At 41.5% G+C, this 13321-nt stretch overlaps 2 protein-coding genes and 2 non-coding genes across 4 annotated transcripts in view; all 4 read right to left on the minus strand.

The window, feature by feature from the left end:
• The window catches only part of clasp1a (cytoplasmic linker associated protein 1a), a 90684-nt gene extending 85827 nt beyond the window's left edge, over nucleotides 1-4857 (minus strand). Inside the window, exons 1-2 of the mRNA XM_086122943.1 lie at nucleotides 4717-4857; nucleotides 2943-3567 (exon numbers count right to left, since the gene is read on the minus strand). Coding sequence (XP_085979069.1) covers nucleotides 2943-3137 — 195 coding nt within the window. The 5' untranslated portion in view covers nucleotides 3138-3567; nucleotides 4717-4857. The remainder of the gene's footprint in view (nucleotides 1-2942; nucleotides 3568-4716) is intronic.
• A 1484-nt stretch (nucleotides 4858-6341) lies between these two features.
• nifk (nucleolar protein interacting with the FHA domain of MKI67) lies at nucleotides 6342-12865 on the minus strand. Its single transcript, XM_086122941.1, has 6 exons — nucleotides 12656-12865; nucleotides 12153-12281; nucleotides 10981-11089; nucleotides 9577-9788; nucleotides 7111-7170; nucleotides 6342-6841 (listed from the first exon to the last, which is right to left on the minus strand). The coding sequence occupies exons 1-6, from the start codon at nucleotides 12770-12772 to the stop codon at nucleotides 6662-6664; spliced, it is 807 nt and encodes a 268-aa protein (XP_085979067.1). The 5' UTR covers nucleotides 12773-12865; the 3' UTR covers nucleotides 6342-6661.
• On the minus strand, nucleotides 6935-7068 carry LOC147197825 (small nucleolar RNA ACA64). The gene has a single exon (XR_015102385.1). It is a non-coding gene; the product is annotated as a small nucleolar RNA ACA64 (small nucleolar RNA).
• On the minus strand, nucleotides 11174-11305 carry LOC147197826 (small nucleolar RNA ACA64). Its single transcript, XR_015102387.1, has one exon. It is a non-coding gene; the product is annotated as a small nucleolar RNA ACA64 (small nucleolar RNA).
• Nucleotides 12866-13321: the final 456 nt, after the last annotated feature.

Consider the following 13321-nt stretch of genomic DNA (forward strand, 5'->3'; position numbering starts at 1 on the left):
CTGTGTTTATTTATGTGTTTATTCATCTACTAACACTCTAAATACTCAAAACCATCATCAAAGACTTATGTGTATTCATCACTCCACATTGAGCACTTTATTCTTGAACACTCTGTTCTTAAGTACACATTAGCTCTGTCAGACCAACACGAGCAATGAATTCATGGTCTAAGAGCCAGGAGAAGCGTCTCGACAGTCAGCATTCAACTGAGGGCAAAAACGCTTGCAGAAAAAATGAAAATCAAACATTTTCAAGGAGGTTCATGTTGGTGCTTTCATTTTATGAAACGGCGCGAACTATCCATCCGAGCAAGGAGTCCCGTGGCGCAACAATGTCCGGCGGACTACAAGGAAAACTGGACACGTTCAAGAAAAACATATATGATAGTGAATGTTCAATCAGCGTATTTTCAAGAATTATTTTTACTTAAAAAAAGTTTGGGTTTTTTCTCCCCCCCAGAATGCATTTCAGTGGTCATCAATTATATGCAGGTGTTCACTACTCGAGGGCCGGCACAAATAGGGGTTGACTGTGTAGTGTAGAAAATACAGCAACCAAGTGTGTGTTCCGAGGCTAAATTTGCACTGCAAATTTAAGTAAAGCTCATTAGCGTTAAAACGACAAGTCGACACAATGGTCGATTAATTGCCAGCCCCTTCTTTGGGCAAGTCTATTCTTAAATATAACAAAGCTCCAGTGCTACATATGCACACCCATGTGGAAAGGAACCCGCTAATGCTAGCCGACGATCAGTTTTTGCCAAAAACCAAAACAACAAGGCAGCCGGCCCATTGTTCAACAAAAAGATTGCACACGACGACATACCTATACAATCACAACAAGAGTGGATGGAAAATACAAAGAAAACACATGAACACAAAGGACTTAATGATGTCTTAGCCATTCGATTTTAGTTTATTATGTTGCATTTTGCTGACGAAAAAGTTGAGGTTATAACTAATATCAGTTAGCGGAGCTAATGAAACAGATCAACTCGATGGTAATAAACTGTTAAAGTGTTGCTGCATTAATGTTTATGTGACAGGAAAACTAGCTATGGAAGGGGTTTCATGAACTTTATTGGTCGACCAAAATTGCATTACTCCAGTTAGTAGGGAAAGGGAAAAAAAATGGGAAAGAAAAGTCTCTCCAAGTCACATGATCAAAACACACAAAAACAATAATAATGACTTGAGCAGTTTAGAAATACAAAACATTGAGTCTAAGAGGGCACATCTCTTGATATGGAAAAAAATGTCAAACTATTTGCCACTTGGCATGGAACAGGAGACTCAAGCAATTGTAAATTTTGCAAATTGTAAAGATCTGTCAATATTTATAAATTGTTTTGTGAAAAGAAATTAGACGAACATAAGAGTTGCCTTTCCTTTCTGTTTTAAAACATCCGATGTTCAGTGACAGGAGCACTTACACAGATTCTGGCTGTTGGGGGGGGGTTCAAAATGATAACATTTTGAATATTTCACAAAGAGACCAAAACTATGCTGATACTCCAAATGGTTCAAGAACAGCTACAAATTTACTTTGGGTGCACCTTTTTTCAGGCGTTTTTGGCAAAGTTGCCCTCAACCTATAAGGGGTTAATGTCTTTGATTCACTGGTGAAAGGACACTTTGAATCTCTCCTCTTTCATCGCGTACTGTTTCAAACAACAAAGCATATGAGGGAAAAGTGGTTAAGATTGCACGACTGTCCGTGTTTTTATGTTGTGTGTTGTGTTTATTATTTACTTTGTGTTAACTCTTTTGTAAAGCGCTTTGTTACAGATGCAGCTGTTGTGAAAGCGCTATATAAATCAGCATGTATTGTTTTGTATTATATTGTAACTTCATAAAAGGTCATTTGGTTTGGTTTGATTCACGCTAAGGTGGTCAGCTGATTTGCACGCCGGCCTCACAGTACAGAGGTGTTCAGGGTTCAATTCCGGTTCCGGCCTTCCTGTATGGAGTTTGCATGTTGTCCCCGTACTTGAGTGGGTTTTCTCCGAGTATTTCCTCTCACATTCCAAAAACATGCATTGAAGGTCATTGGAGCACTCTAAATTGTCCCTAGGTGTGAGTGTGAACGCGAATAGTTGTTTGTTTATGTGTGCCCTGCGATTGGCTGGTAACCGGTGCAAGGTGTCCCTCGTCTGCTGCCCGAAGAAAGCTGGGATGGGCTCCAGCAACCCGTGTGAGGATAAGCAGATTAGAAAATAGATGGACTGATGGATGGATGGATGATTGACCCGACTGAAAAAACAAATTTGCTCATATTATTTTGCGAGGTAAATCCTCTCCTCGTTGTCATTCCAGTTTACTGTTTTAAGAAAATTCTATGGTTTCGATGTACATAATACTGACCTTTGAAGTACAGTATACTAGTTTTGTTTTAGTTGTGTTTTTTTTTTGTCATTTCCAAATTTAAACTGGTGAGAGTGTAATTTTAAAAAAAGAACAGCATCCCCAAGAAATGTGACTTATTTTTTTTTTTAGATTAGCAACAGACAAAAATATATAAGCATGCCACTGGTGAGCTATTTTTAGAGCCGGCCAGCGGTCTACTCATGAGATCCTTGGTGGCTACCTGGTGTCCACGGACACCACATTGGTGACCCCTGGTTCTATATGCCTCTGTTGTAGCTTAGATCAACAACTGGTGCGTTGACGGAGCATATTCGAGTTATCCGCTGGACTTGCATTTTGATACATACTGTTGTGTTTTTATCCACATTTGGAAGAGGAGAACCCCGATTTTGATGTGGCACAGAGATATCCGATTCTATGCCCCCGCCCCCTTTTATGCTGCCATGATGAATATCTCAATTGTGCCACTTGACAGGCAAAAAATTTGAACTTCATATAGTCACTCCTTCCATGCAGTCTAAACACAGCCTGAAGGAACCCACACCAGAGATCCTAGCCCCATCAATAAAGTTTACCTTGAAGTTGCTGGAATTGACCCAGGAGCTGGCAATGCCATCAACCATCTTGTCAAGAGCAGTCTGATCCTGTTCAAGGTCATGAGACTTGTCTTTATCCAAGATGTAGTCGATGATCTCTTGTCCCACCTGGAGACGACGGCCCACATCTTTTTGCAGGACCTGGGCTAGGCAGCTCTCCATGTTGGACTCCATCAACCTGGCCTTGAAGAATCCCCTTCTCTGCCTTTGTCAGTCTTCCCAGCTAAAAAGATGGGTGATTGCAAGAGATCCTGAGAGCTCAAAGCTTCAGGAAGGTAAACTGTACTACTTGGATGGTAGTTTGGTGACCAGGAAAACAATTATCAAAAAGGGCCGTCCCTTTTGTGGCAACTGTAAGCACACCAGCAAGCTAGTGGCTTTGCCCTCGGGACTGATGAAGTCGGGCTTTGGGAATGGCAGCAATGTACCATGTGTGGCTGGGCAGCAGCTGGAGAAAGTAGTGCCTCTTACTTGGGGTTTTACTTGGAGCCAAACCAGTGTTGCGGTGTTTGAAACTGTGGTTTTTGGGGAGCGGCAATCAGAGCAGCAAACGGAGAAGGTTGGAGGGCAGATCACATCCCAACGTGTTTTCCTGGGGTCTGCCCTGGAAAGCCATGGAAAAGCAGAAAACAAATGAGACAATAATCACTGAAAATAAAGTCTCATCATGAGTTATATCCCTTCTAACCATGTTCCCTTTCTCAAGAGAGCTCCACATGCTTAGCTGCATGACCGACTACTGCCATGGAAACACAAGAGCGCTGCGAGGACTTAGGCACTCAAGTTCGGATGAATATGAACACAGGGGTGTAACACACACCCTTCTCTCTCTCTCTCCCTCTCTCATGTCCACCCACCCACCCACACACACACACACACACACTTTTTTGCATTCCTTGGAAACATTTTGTCACAAGAAACGCTCCATATGAGATGTGTTTCTTTGCATTGTCTTCATCTGATGAAATGGGCCAAATCTTATGATCACTAAATATATTTTTCAAATATTAAGCAAATATTAAAGGATTAGCGGGTCATTTTCAGCTCTGCGTTTTAGAACGTTATTTTCACGCAATTACTGCAGGTGCAGCAAAACTGCTTAAGAGTAGATTAAGTACACATTCCTTACCACGATTAATTTACAAACACCACACTTGCAGAGTTTTCGGTGTCGATAGATGATCAATAACGTGTCTACTGCACGATTGTCACCGCGATTTTAGAACAGAAAAGAGTCAATATTGCATCAAATAGTTAATCTATAACAATTTCTATCAATTATTACATACGGGAAATGTCAACCAACACGCAGCGCAATAAATGTCGGTTACAAAATTGCGTGACGGCGTGAATATCGTGCCCTTGCCTTTGGCAGTCAGTTTGACATTTGTGTGTTGCCACCCAACTTGTGTGCTTTTTGTGCGATGTTAGCTGAGCTCCTGCTAGCCCGCAAACAGACCATCACTGCTAGCAAATCTAGTAAAAACACCTTGTCCGCCTCACCACTTTAGACGCAAAAGAAAGGATCTACCTGCATCAAAATCGCAACAAACGATTCTTTAGGCACCGCTTCCAGGAAGAAACCGCTGGAGAGTTTATCTTTGCAAGACTGTGTGTGAGGAATTAAAACTAAAGCCTGTCTTCTCCATAAGCGCTCCCTTTCAATGAGACGTCAGTGTACAGGGACAGCACAAAGAAGCAAATATGACAAGAAACCAAGCGAACGGTGTGGACAAACTTTTCAAATACCTACCATATTATGTTTTAAGGCTTCGGTTCGTCTCAGCAAATGAGCTTCTTGGGGTTGTTTTGTTCTAAGGCCTAGAAATCGCGTCTTTTTCTCACTCTCCACCCGGAATGCTGCCTGCAGCACAAGAATGGGATCGTCGCGCGCATGCGCAGTGGGTAGAGGGATGATGCTGGCACTTAGAATTGTCGCATGGCCAACCGGAACCGATGCAGATCCGATGGCGACATCGGCTGGTGGATGACGGTAGTACACGCTTTACCAATACATTTCGAAACGTACTGTTCACACTGCTCAAACGAGTTCTAAGACAAGTACAGTAATCCCTCGTTTATCGCGGTTAATGGGGACCAATACGACCCGCGGTAAACGGAAATCCGCGAAGTAGCGACCAATAAACATATAATTGTTTGGGGGGTTTTTAAGTCCGCAAACGGTCCGCGAGAATCTGCAAAACAACAGCGAGTCACATAGGGCAACATATACAGTACTGTACTCCATGTATATGAAAACCTTTTTTTTAATGAATATGTTTGAAAAAAGGGCGGCCCAGTGGTTAGCACGTCGACTTCACAGTGCAGAGGTACCAGGTTCAATTCCAGCTCCGGCCTCCCTGTGTGGAGTTTGCATGTTCTCCCCGGGTCTGCGTGGGTTTTCTCCTGGTGCTCCGGTTTCCTCCCACGTTCCAAAAACATGCATGGCAGAACACACTGAATTGTCCCTAGGTGTGTCACTGTAATTCTTTGAAGAAAATAATGAATCTATCCACCCATAATCCGAACCGCTTATACCAGGGGTCGGCAACCCAAAATGTTGAAAGAGCCATATGGGACAAAAAAAAAAAAAAAAAAATATGTATGGAGCCGCAAAAAAATAAAAGCCTTCTACAAAACTTATAATGAAGGAAACACATGCTCTATGTATGTAGGAGGCTGGACTGTCTCAGAATTGTTTGTTATTCATTCCTTTGTTGTGTGTTCACAAACGCCCCCATAGAATTTATTTTGTAATTTCCTCACTTGATTTTTTGTTTTGGTGCATTATTTTCACTTTTTTAGTGTCAATGAAGTAATCATTAATTTCCGTTTTTCTGAGGCTGTGTTTGAACGCATCTCAAGTCGAACGAGAAGAGACAAGGCACGGAGTCGGACGCAGACGTGTCTGTGTTTGTCGAGACTGTTAAAAGCATAAATAAAGTGTATGTTTTAAAAAAAAACAACACCACAGCTCTCCTTTTTCGGAGCTGCAACATGTATCTATATCTATTTGAGCTACATTAGCCTACTATCAAAATATTTTTCCATTTTCAAACATTTTTTATAAAGCTCCAGGGAGCCACTAGATGTCGCCAAAGAGCTCTGGAGCCACGTGTTGCCGACCCCCAGCTTATACCAATGCAGCAAAACTGGCATCAGGTAAGTGCGGCGAGGCTCATGGCTGGTATTTGGGATTAATATTGTAGGGAACACACAAACATCTTAGTAAACATTGTCCCGGATGCATCAAGACACACAAGACATCACAAATCCACTGGGGCTGAGGAATATTTGTCTTATGTACACATCTAGGTCTATCAAAATGATATCAGATAATTGAGAAATGTTTCAGTCACCAAGTGTTGTGCAACATGATTAAAAACCACAATAACATTTATTTGAAACATTTTATACAGGCGGTTGTGTCCAAACCCCACTTACTGGAACTTCGTAGGTGAACTGCAACATGATCTTATCAGACATACCTCGCTCATTTTTTGCAAACATAATTCAGAACAATTAGGAAATTATCTTTTTTTTTTAATAAGAGTGATGCAATTTTCGAATTAATGATATTCACACATGAACACCATCCACCGTACATTAAAAGTCTCTGAGCTCTGAAACCCAGTGAAAGAAGTCCACAAGAAAACAAGATCCTCTGTATAGCCACCTCCACAGCTCTGCAGGGTTCCTCACTCAGAATCGCCATTCTCCTTCACCTCCTCTTCTTCTTCCTCCTCCTCCTCCTCCTCCGAGGAGCACTCATTATCCTGGTCTACAGACGGCATCTTGATGACAATCTCATCATCATTATCATTGACCATGGACTTCCTTCTGTCCAGGAAAGAAGGGGTGCACATTGGTGTGGTGTCCTAAAGGGGAAGAGATGCAGTTTGGTCATTGAGGTACTAAAGAAAAGCTGATTAATTTAAAGTTGGTTTTTCAGCTAAGTCGTCATGGTCGCTACATGTTGGTGCACAAGTTTTATCACATTTGTCACCATGACACAAACACAATAAGCTTAATGCACCACCTTACTTTAGGCACAGTTATCTGACCCCAGACCACAAACACACATCTGAGGTCATTTTCAGTCTGTGCCACACTAACAGTTGAAAGGACATATTGTTGTGTCTCCTACATCGCTAGCCGCAGACTCATTCAAGGAATCAGCCTTCTTCTTCTGGGGTACATGGGTTGACTATAAAACAAAAACATAGGGTGAAAATGTCTCCACAGCTTTATGATACTGCAGTTATGAAAACACACGCACATCCCTTAATAGTTGAAAGACCGTAAGATTGTACAATTAGAAAATAAGTACTGTTCAGTCCTCAAAATACTTTGATACTTTGGCATTAAAATAAATTGAGCATGGCCATATTTTTCGTACTATAAGTCACACTTTACTTTTTTCTTGCTAAGTAATGTGACTTGTACTCAAATTACAGCTCAGACTGGTACCCAAATCCCCATTCCCAAATCTGATTGACTTTCTTTTTAGTAGTTGGCAAATAGGTGATTACCGCCAGTGGTAGTAATGCACCAAAATTTGCCAGCTGTCAAAGGCAAGTAGAAGAAATGGAAGCAAAAGTAGTAGTCATGGCAATTAATGCGAGACATATCGCTAGTTTAGCATGTGGCTTCCTTACACCTCAATAAGTAGTTACAGAACCAAAAGGTGCAAAAAACAAACAGGATTTTACCTTTAGCCTTATTGCGAGATGGAATTTTAGTCCAGGTAAGCTATTTGAAGCTAAAAACAAAAACTATTCCCTAGTTAGAAGTTGAAGTTTCGAATTTAAACTGGAACGTGTTAGCTTCCATCAACACAGGGTGCAATCAGAAACTTACTCTAATATCCTCAGAAGAGGATAGTTCGAGCGTGTGGTTTTTTTTCCCTCTCCCTACCCAGTGTTTTCCTTTCTGAATTCTGACTGTAATTTCCCCATTGCGGGACAAATAAAAGATATCCTAATCTTAATCTTAATGCCCTAACACGACTCAGAGTGTGTGTGTGTGTTCGGGGAGGCAAAGCACACTTCGCTCACGTTAATTTCTGAACGCAGCCTATGTCATAAAGCAATCAGCAGCTCCTGCTTAAATTGGTTCCTTTGTAAGTTATGCTATGACGCAGTAGGCTCCGGCACCAAATATACTCTAGGGCAGAGGTCGGCAACCCAAAATGTTGAAAGAGCCGTATAGGACAAAAAAACAAAAAACAAATATGTCTGGAGCCGCAAAAAAATAAAAGCCTTCTACAAAACTTATAATGAAGGAAACACATGCTGTATATATGTAGGAGGCTGGACTGTCTCAGAATTGTTTGTTATTCATTCCTTTGTTGTGTGTTCACAAACGCCCCCATAGAATTTATTTTGTAATTTCCTCACTTGATTTTTTGTTTTGGTGCATTATTTTCACTTTTCTTAGAGTCAATGAAGTAATCATTAATTTCCGTTTTTCTGAGGCTGTGTTTGAACGCCTCTTTTTTAAAAAACCGACACCACAGCTCTCCTTTTTCGGAGCAGCAACATGTATCTATAGGGGTGTTCACAGGGCAAGATTTGGTCCGGTGCTACGCCAGGGCTGCCCCAGTCGAGCGTTCACACGTGCAAATTAGCTCCGGTGTAGCCCCGGAAAACATCTTACACCGGATCAAATTTGATCCACCTCAGGGAGGTGGTTTAAAAATTTGCTCCAGAGCAAATGCTCGTTTGCGAAGCAGCACCGATGTAAATTTGCACGTGTGAACGCAACTGGGTAATGTGTTTGTTTAATAACGACACAAGACTTGGCTGGTAACAACTTTCCTTTTGTAGGAGACTGGACTGTCTCAGAGTTGTTTGTGTAGTTTGTTCCTTTGTTGTGTGTTCGCAACCCCCCGCCCCCCATATAATTTATTTTGTGATTTCCTCTCTTGATTTTCTGTTTGGCGCATTACGTGTTTGCTTTTCTGAGTGTCATTGAAGTCATCGTTGATTTACGTTTTCGGGGGCGGTCACTCTCGAGCAGAAGTCACGGAGACCGAGAAGGAGAAGGACGTACCTGTCCAGTAGTCGCTTGAGTTGTGTATACGTTTTAAAAAGAACCAACACGACAGCTCATTTGTTTTCTGTCGTTTTGCTCCGCTGCAGAAACTGCCGTGTGAACCCAAGTGGGGCTGCACCGACGCTGTGCCGGTGCTGACACGCTCAGCGGCTTTGTACGTGTGAACGCTCCGCTTTGCTGCGGTGTAAAATATATCGCAACAAAATACATCGGTGCAGCGCCGGAGCAAAAATGTGTGGCGTGTGAACACCCCTTATATCTATTTGAGCTACATTAGCCTACTATCAAAATCTTTTTCCATTTTCAAACATTTTTTAATCAAGCTCCAGGGAGCCACTAGATGTCGCTAAAGAGCCGCATGCGGATCTGGAGCCGCGTGTTGCCGACCCCCGTTCCAGGGGGACTTAACAGCCTGAAAAATACAGTCCTCTCATTCTGGCACCCACATGATGAAGCAGTAGAACACAGTGCATCAAAACATGAAAAAGTATTGTTGGTGTTGTTGTATTATTTTCCTTCCACAAATGATAGACCACAACTGTATGGAAGCACTTACAAATCCGGGGAAGTCATAGTCAATGCCTTGTGCTGCAAGCCTCTTGCGGAGGTTCCTCTCTTTGTGCAGGAGCTTTTCAGTCATTTTGGCCACTTGCTCACTTGTGCGCTCCTGATTGTAGCGGGCGACAGCTGGCTTAGAGGATTTTGTAAAGGTCCTCTCGGAGCCAACAAACAGCTTGTCATGGCATTTTTCTGGTGGAACTACATGACCTTTAAAAAAAACAAAAAACAAACAAAAAAGGATGAGAAGTAGATTAAAAATAATATTTGGTGCATGTTACCAATAAGCTTACCACAACAAAATTGGTCTGACTAAAAAGTAAACAACAGATTCATATGGATCATGCGCCACGGGGTTCGGATAATACATTGTGAGCGGGTTGGTTTGTGAAAAAGAAATTCCTTCACGCGCGTTCACGTGAAGGTAGAATGTTCAATGCACATTGTGCATTCATGACAGTAAAGCGTAGCGGTAGTCATGCCTCACAGAGGAGGCGAGAAACCCTCCTGGATCATGTTAGTCGTATGAATGGGGGCATTTCGGCAACTAGGGGAGAAACGAGTCCTTGAATGATGCAGGTACCTCAAATAAAGATGTACCTAATCAATATTTTAATATTGTAGTACCCCATTGAATAATGATTTAGATAAAATACACTTTTGCTTGGTTAAAGAACAATTATGAATACACATGAAAAAATAAGACATTTTACTCATTGAAGAACCATTTGATTTTCTTTTTCGAGACAATTATCAAAACACATTTCCTCATATTTAAAATGTGACAGGAGCACACAATTTTTTAGTTGGTGAGATTTTGGGTTATGGTACGAAGTGATGTCTGAACCACAGTTGCCCTTAGGCCATCCAAAACACAGCATTTGAGGTAAGCCTGGTTTGTTAAAAGTGGATCAGAAGGAATTCCAACTGTGTCAGGCTATCAGCATCATAGGGAAGAATGCAGTCATTTTCACTTATTAATCAGCCTTTGAAAAATAGTCACTTGCAGGTAGCAGCAAGCCAAAACTGCAGAGGACTAGCGCCGTATTATACAATTCTTAACGGCAGCGTAATTAACTGGCTTTTTTTTGTGTGTCATCAGTTAGCAACTGAACATCACTTTAGGATGCTGTTGTGTTGATGTTGGTGGCAACAGTATGTGATGGCAGTTAAAAAATAAATAAATAAATGGAAAACACTCGGGCCAGCCTGCAGTCAGGAAGACAAGTCAAGACAGCCGTCACGTTTGTTCTTCCTAAATGTAATCTCTCATTTCTATCACACTTAGAATTGTTTGCTTTCTCAAGTTCAGTTCATTCCAGTCCACATCACTAACCGGCTGCTCTGTACCAAGTGACAGGCTAATTGGTGATATTTGCAGGTGCACACACACTACACTCACATTTAATGAGTCTTTCTCCCATCAGGTAATTGTTCATGGTCTCAGCTACAATCTTGGCTACTTCGTCACAGGTATACTCCACAAATGCGTAGCCTTTGCTTCCTCCTGTCTGAAAACAGTTGTATATTAGATCAACAGTTACACAATGGCATATTAGAATTTTATCAATAAAGTGACACAATCATTTCTTTTGGTTTGTTAGTGCATGTGTTTTATCACAGGACACTTTTATGTGCAAGTGATTAGCTTAATGCGCTACAAAATAATTTAGGCTCAGGTATCTGACCTTAGATCACTGTTACATCTGAGATCATTTTCAGACTGGGCCACTTGTATACATTGAGAAATTTGTTCAGCGGAAAGGTCGGTGCTGTTGGACAGTCTGCGGCTGGATGTATGCATGGCTTGAGGAGCCGGCAATGACAAAAAGGCGTATCAGCATAGCGCGCCGATGCGTATGTGAAACTGGGAGTGCGGCTTGGAATTGAGGCGGATTTACATGGGACAGGAGATGAGAGCCAATCTCTTTTTCGTTAATGGACGCTACAGCTTCTTGTTGCTTTCAACCTTGGTTGTAGCAGACGTGTGCACATTTTCAGCATGACATCTTTGATCCACTGGTGAAAAGGACACTTTGATTCGCTCCTCTTACAAACAACAGTGTATGCAGGAAAAGTGGTTACGATTGCACAACTGTCTGTGTCTTATGTGTTGTGTTGTATTATTTTGTCGTTTTATGTTAACTGTTCTTTTGATGGCGGCGCGGGCACCCGCAGTGGCTCCTCTTGTTGTCTTGTCTGCTTGAGAGGGAAGAAATGTGCAACATACAGCACAGAGTCATCTGTGCTGTATGTTGCACATACAGCGCATTTGACAATAAATAATAATAATACCTTTTATTTGAAAGTGCCTTTCATACCACCCAAGAACACTGTACAGACAATAAGGCGATATTTAGTAGAGTTGTACTTGGACTTGACTTTATCAATTTCAACAGGAACTTCCTCTGACCTACCCAAATCTTTTATTGAATTGAATTGAATACAACTAAAATAAAACATGATTTGGACTTTCTCTGAATTCAGCTAGGCTAGGAGGAGAGTATGACAGTACACCATTAAGCCTTACATTGCCTCACAAATCTAAAAAGATTCCATACATGAGATGTTTACCTTTTTACTCCTTGATAGCCGTAGCCGTGAAACTGTCCCAAACTGTTTAAAGTAGGCTTTGAGCTGTGGCTCAAAGAGTCCAAGAGGCAAATGACCAACATAAATCACCCCAGGTGTCAAACGGTTCCCCTGTAAAATAGAACAGAAGTGTTTGGGTCCAGCATATGGCTTCATAATACAATAGCGTTGGGGATTTTTTTTTTATCCAAACTTGGACATTTCAACATATACAAACGGAAACACAGTCAATTCACACATTCGACCCAGAACACTTTACCTCCAATAGGCAATTGTTTAAAACAAAACAGATTTTTTTTTAAATCGTATGGGGTTTTTTTCTCTTTCGCTCGCACGCACATTTATAGGTACACGTCAAAATGGCAAAATAGTAGTATCTTAATGTATGCCGCAGAAGCCCTTGTATTACTTTACTCAGTCGTCCCCAGTACATGACATGCTATGTATTTGAAATATTGGTACGGTTTGTCATAAACTCAACCCACCTTGTTGGATTTCTTCACCTCCTTTACCTTCTTTTTAAACTCTCTTTCTTCCTCAGGATTCAACGACAGAAGCTGTTTCCCAGGCTGAGAGCTAGCTTCTCCTTTACTTTCAGTCATGTCGGCTAGTTATTATTGGGTGGCATGAATTGTCGAATAAGAAAAATAACCTCGTACTTCTACTGATACCACGTTGCACTCCCTATCCGGTTTACCATGTGGCAACAAAAATGACAACAAATCACGAGTTAAATGTGAACAAAGAGGTGTATGAAAGAACGTGCAGCGCCCCCGTCGGTAAGGAGTGAGACTAGAGGAGATTTGTTTTTGTAAGTGGGAAAGGTTCATTTTGCCGCACCAGCCATGTTTAATCATAAAGTTTTGACTTGATTTAGTTTAGTCTCATTTTTGTTTTTATTTATTCTGTTACCTTTACTGTTGCCATTTTTATTTTATTTTTTTGCAATAAAAACGTTGTGCTCATGCCTTTCTTACCTGCTTCATTGCACTTAGGTCAGTTCTTCTCAGTTATTTTCAGGAGAATGCTTAGAGTCTGTTGTTTTTTTCCCTCCTCTCCCCTATTGTTTTGCTTTCACAGCTAAGATCTCGGGGTCTTGTGGTAAAAGCAAACCACCAGGCTTCCCGTTCTGTCTCCTTCTGTTGGTCTTT

Source organism: Hippocampus guttulatus, chromosome 11 (genome assembly GCF_054856545.1).
Source record: "Hippocampus guttulatus isolate MCC_2025c chromosome 11, RoL_Hgut_1.0, whole genome shotgun sequence".
In the NCBI taxonomy this organism is placed as follows: domain Eukaryota; kingdom Metazoa; phylum Chordata; class Actinopteri; order Syngnathiformes; family Syngnathidae; genus Hippocampus; species Hippocampus guttulatus.

Bases quoted from the DNA above. Each gene is read 5' to 3' on its own strand.
- nifk (XM_086122941.1), bottom strand. From the start codon at position 12,772: ATGACTGAAAGTAAAGGAGAAGCTAGCTCTCAGCCTGGGAAACAGCTT. The intron at 12,282-12,655 runs GTGGGTTGAGTT...TCTATTTTACAG, and splicing joins AGGTGAAGAAATCCAACAAG to GGGAACCGTTTGACACCTGG. The intron at 7,171-9,576 runs GTAAGTGCTTCC...TTTGTTTTATAG, and splicing joins ACTATGACTTCCCCGGATTT to TCAACCCATGTACCCCAGAA.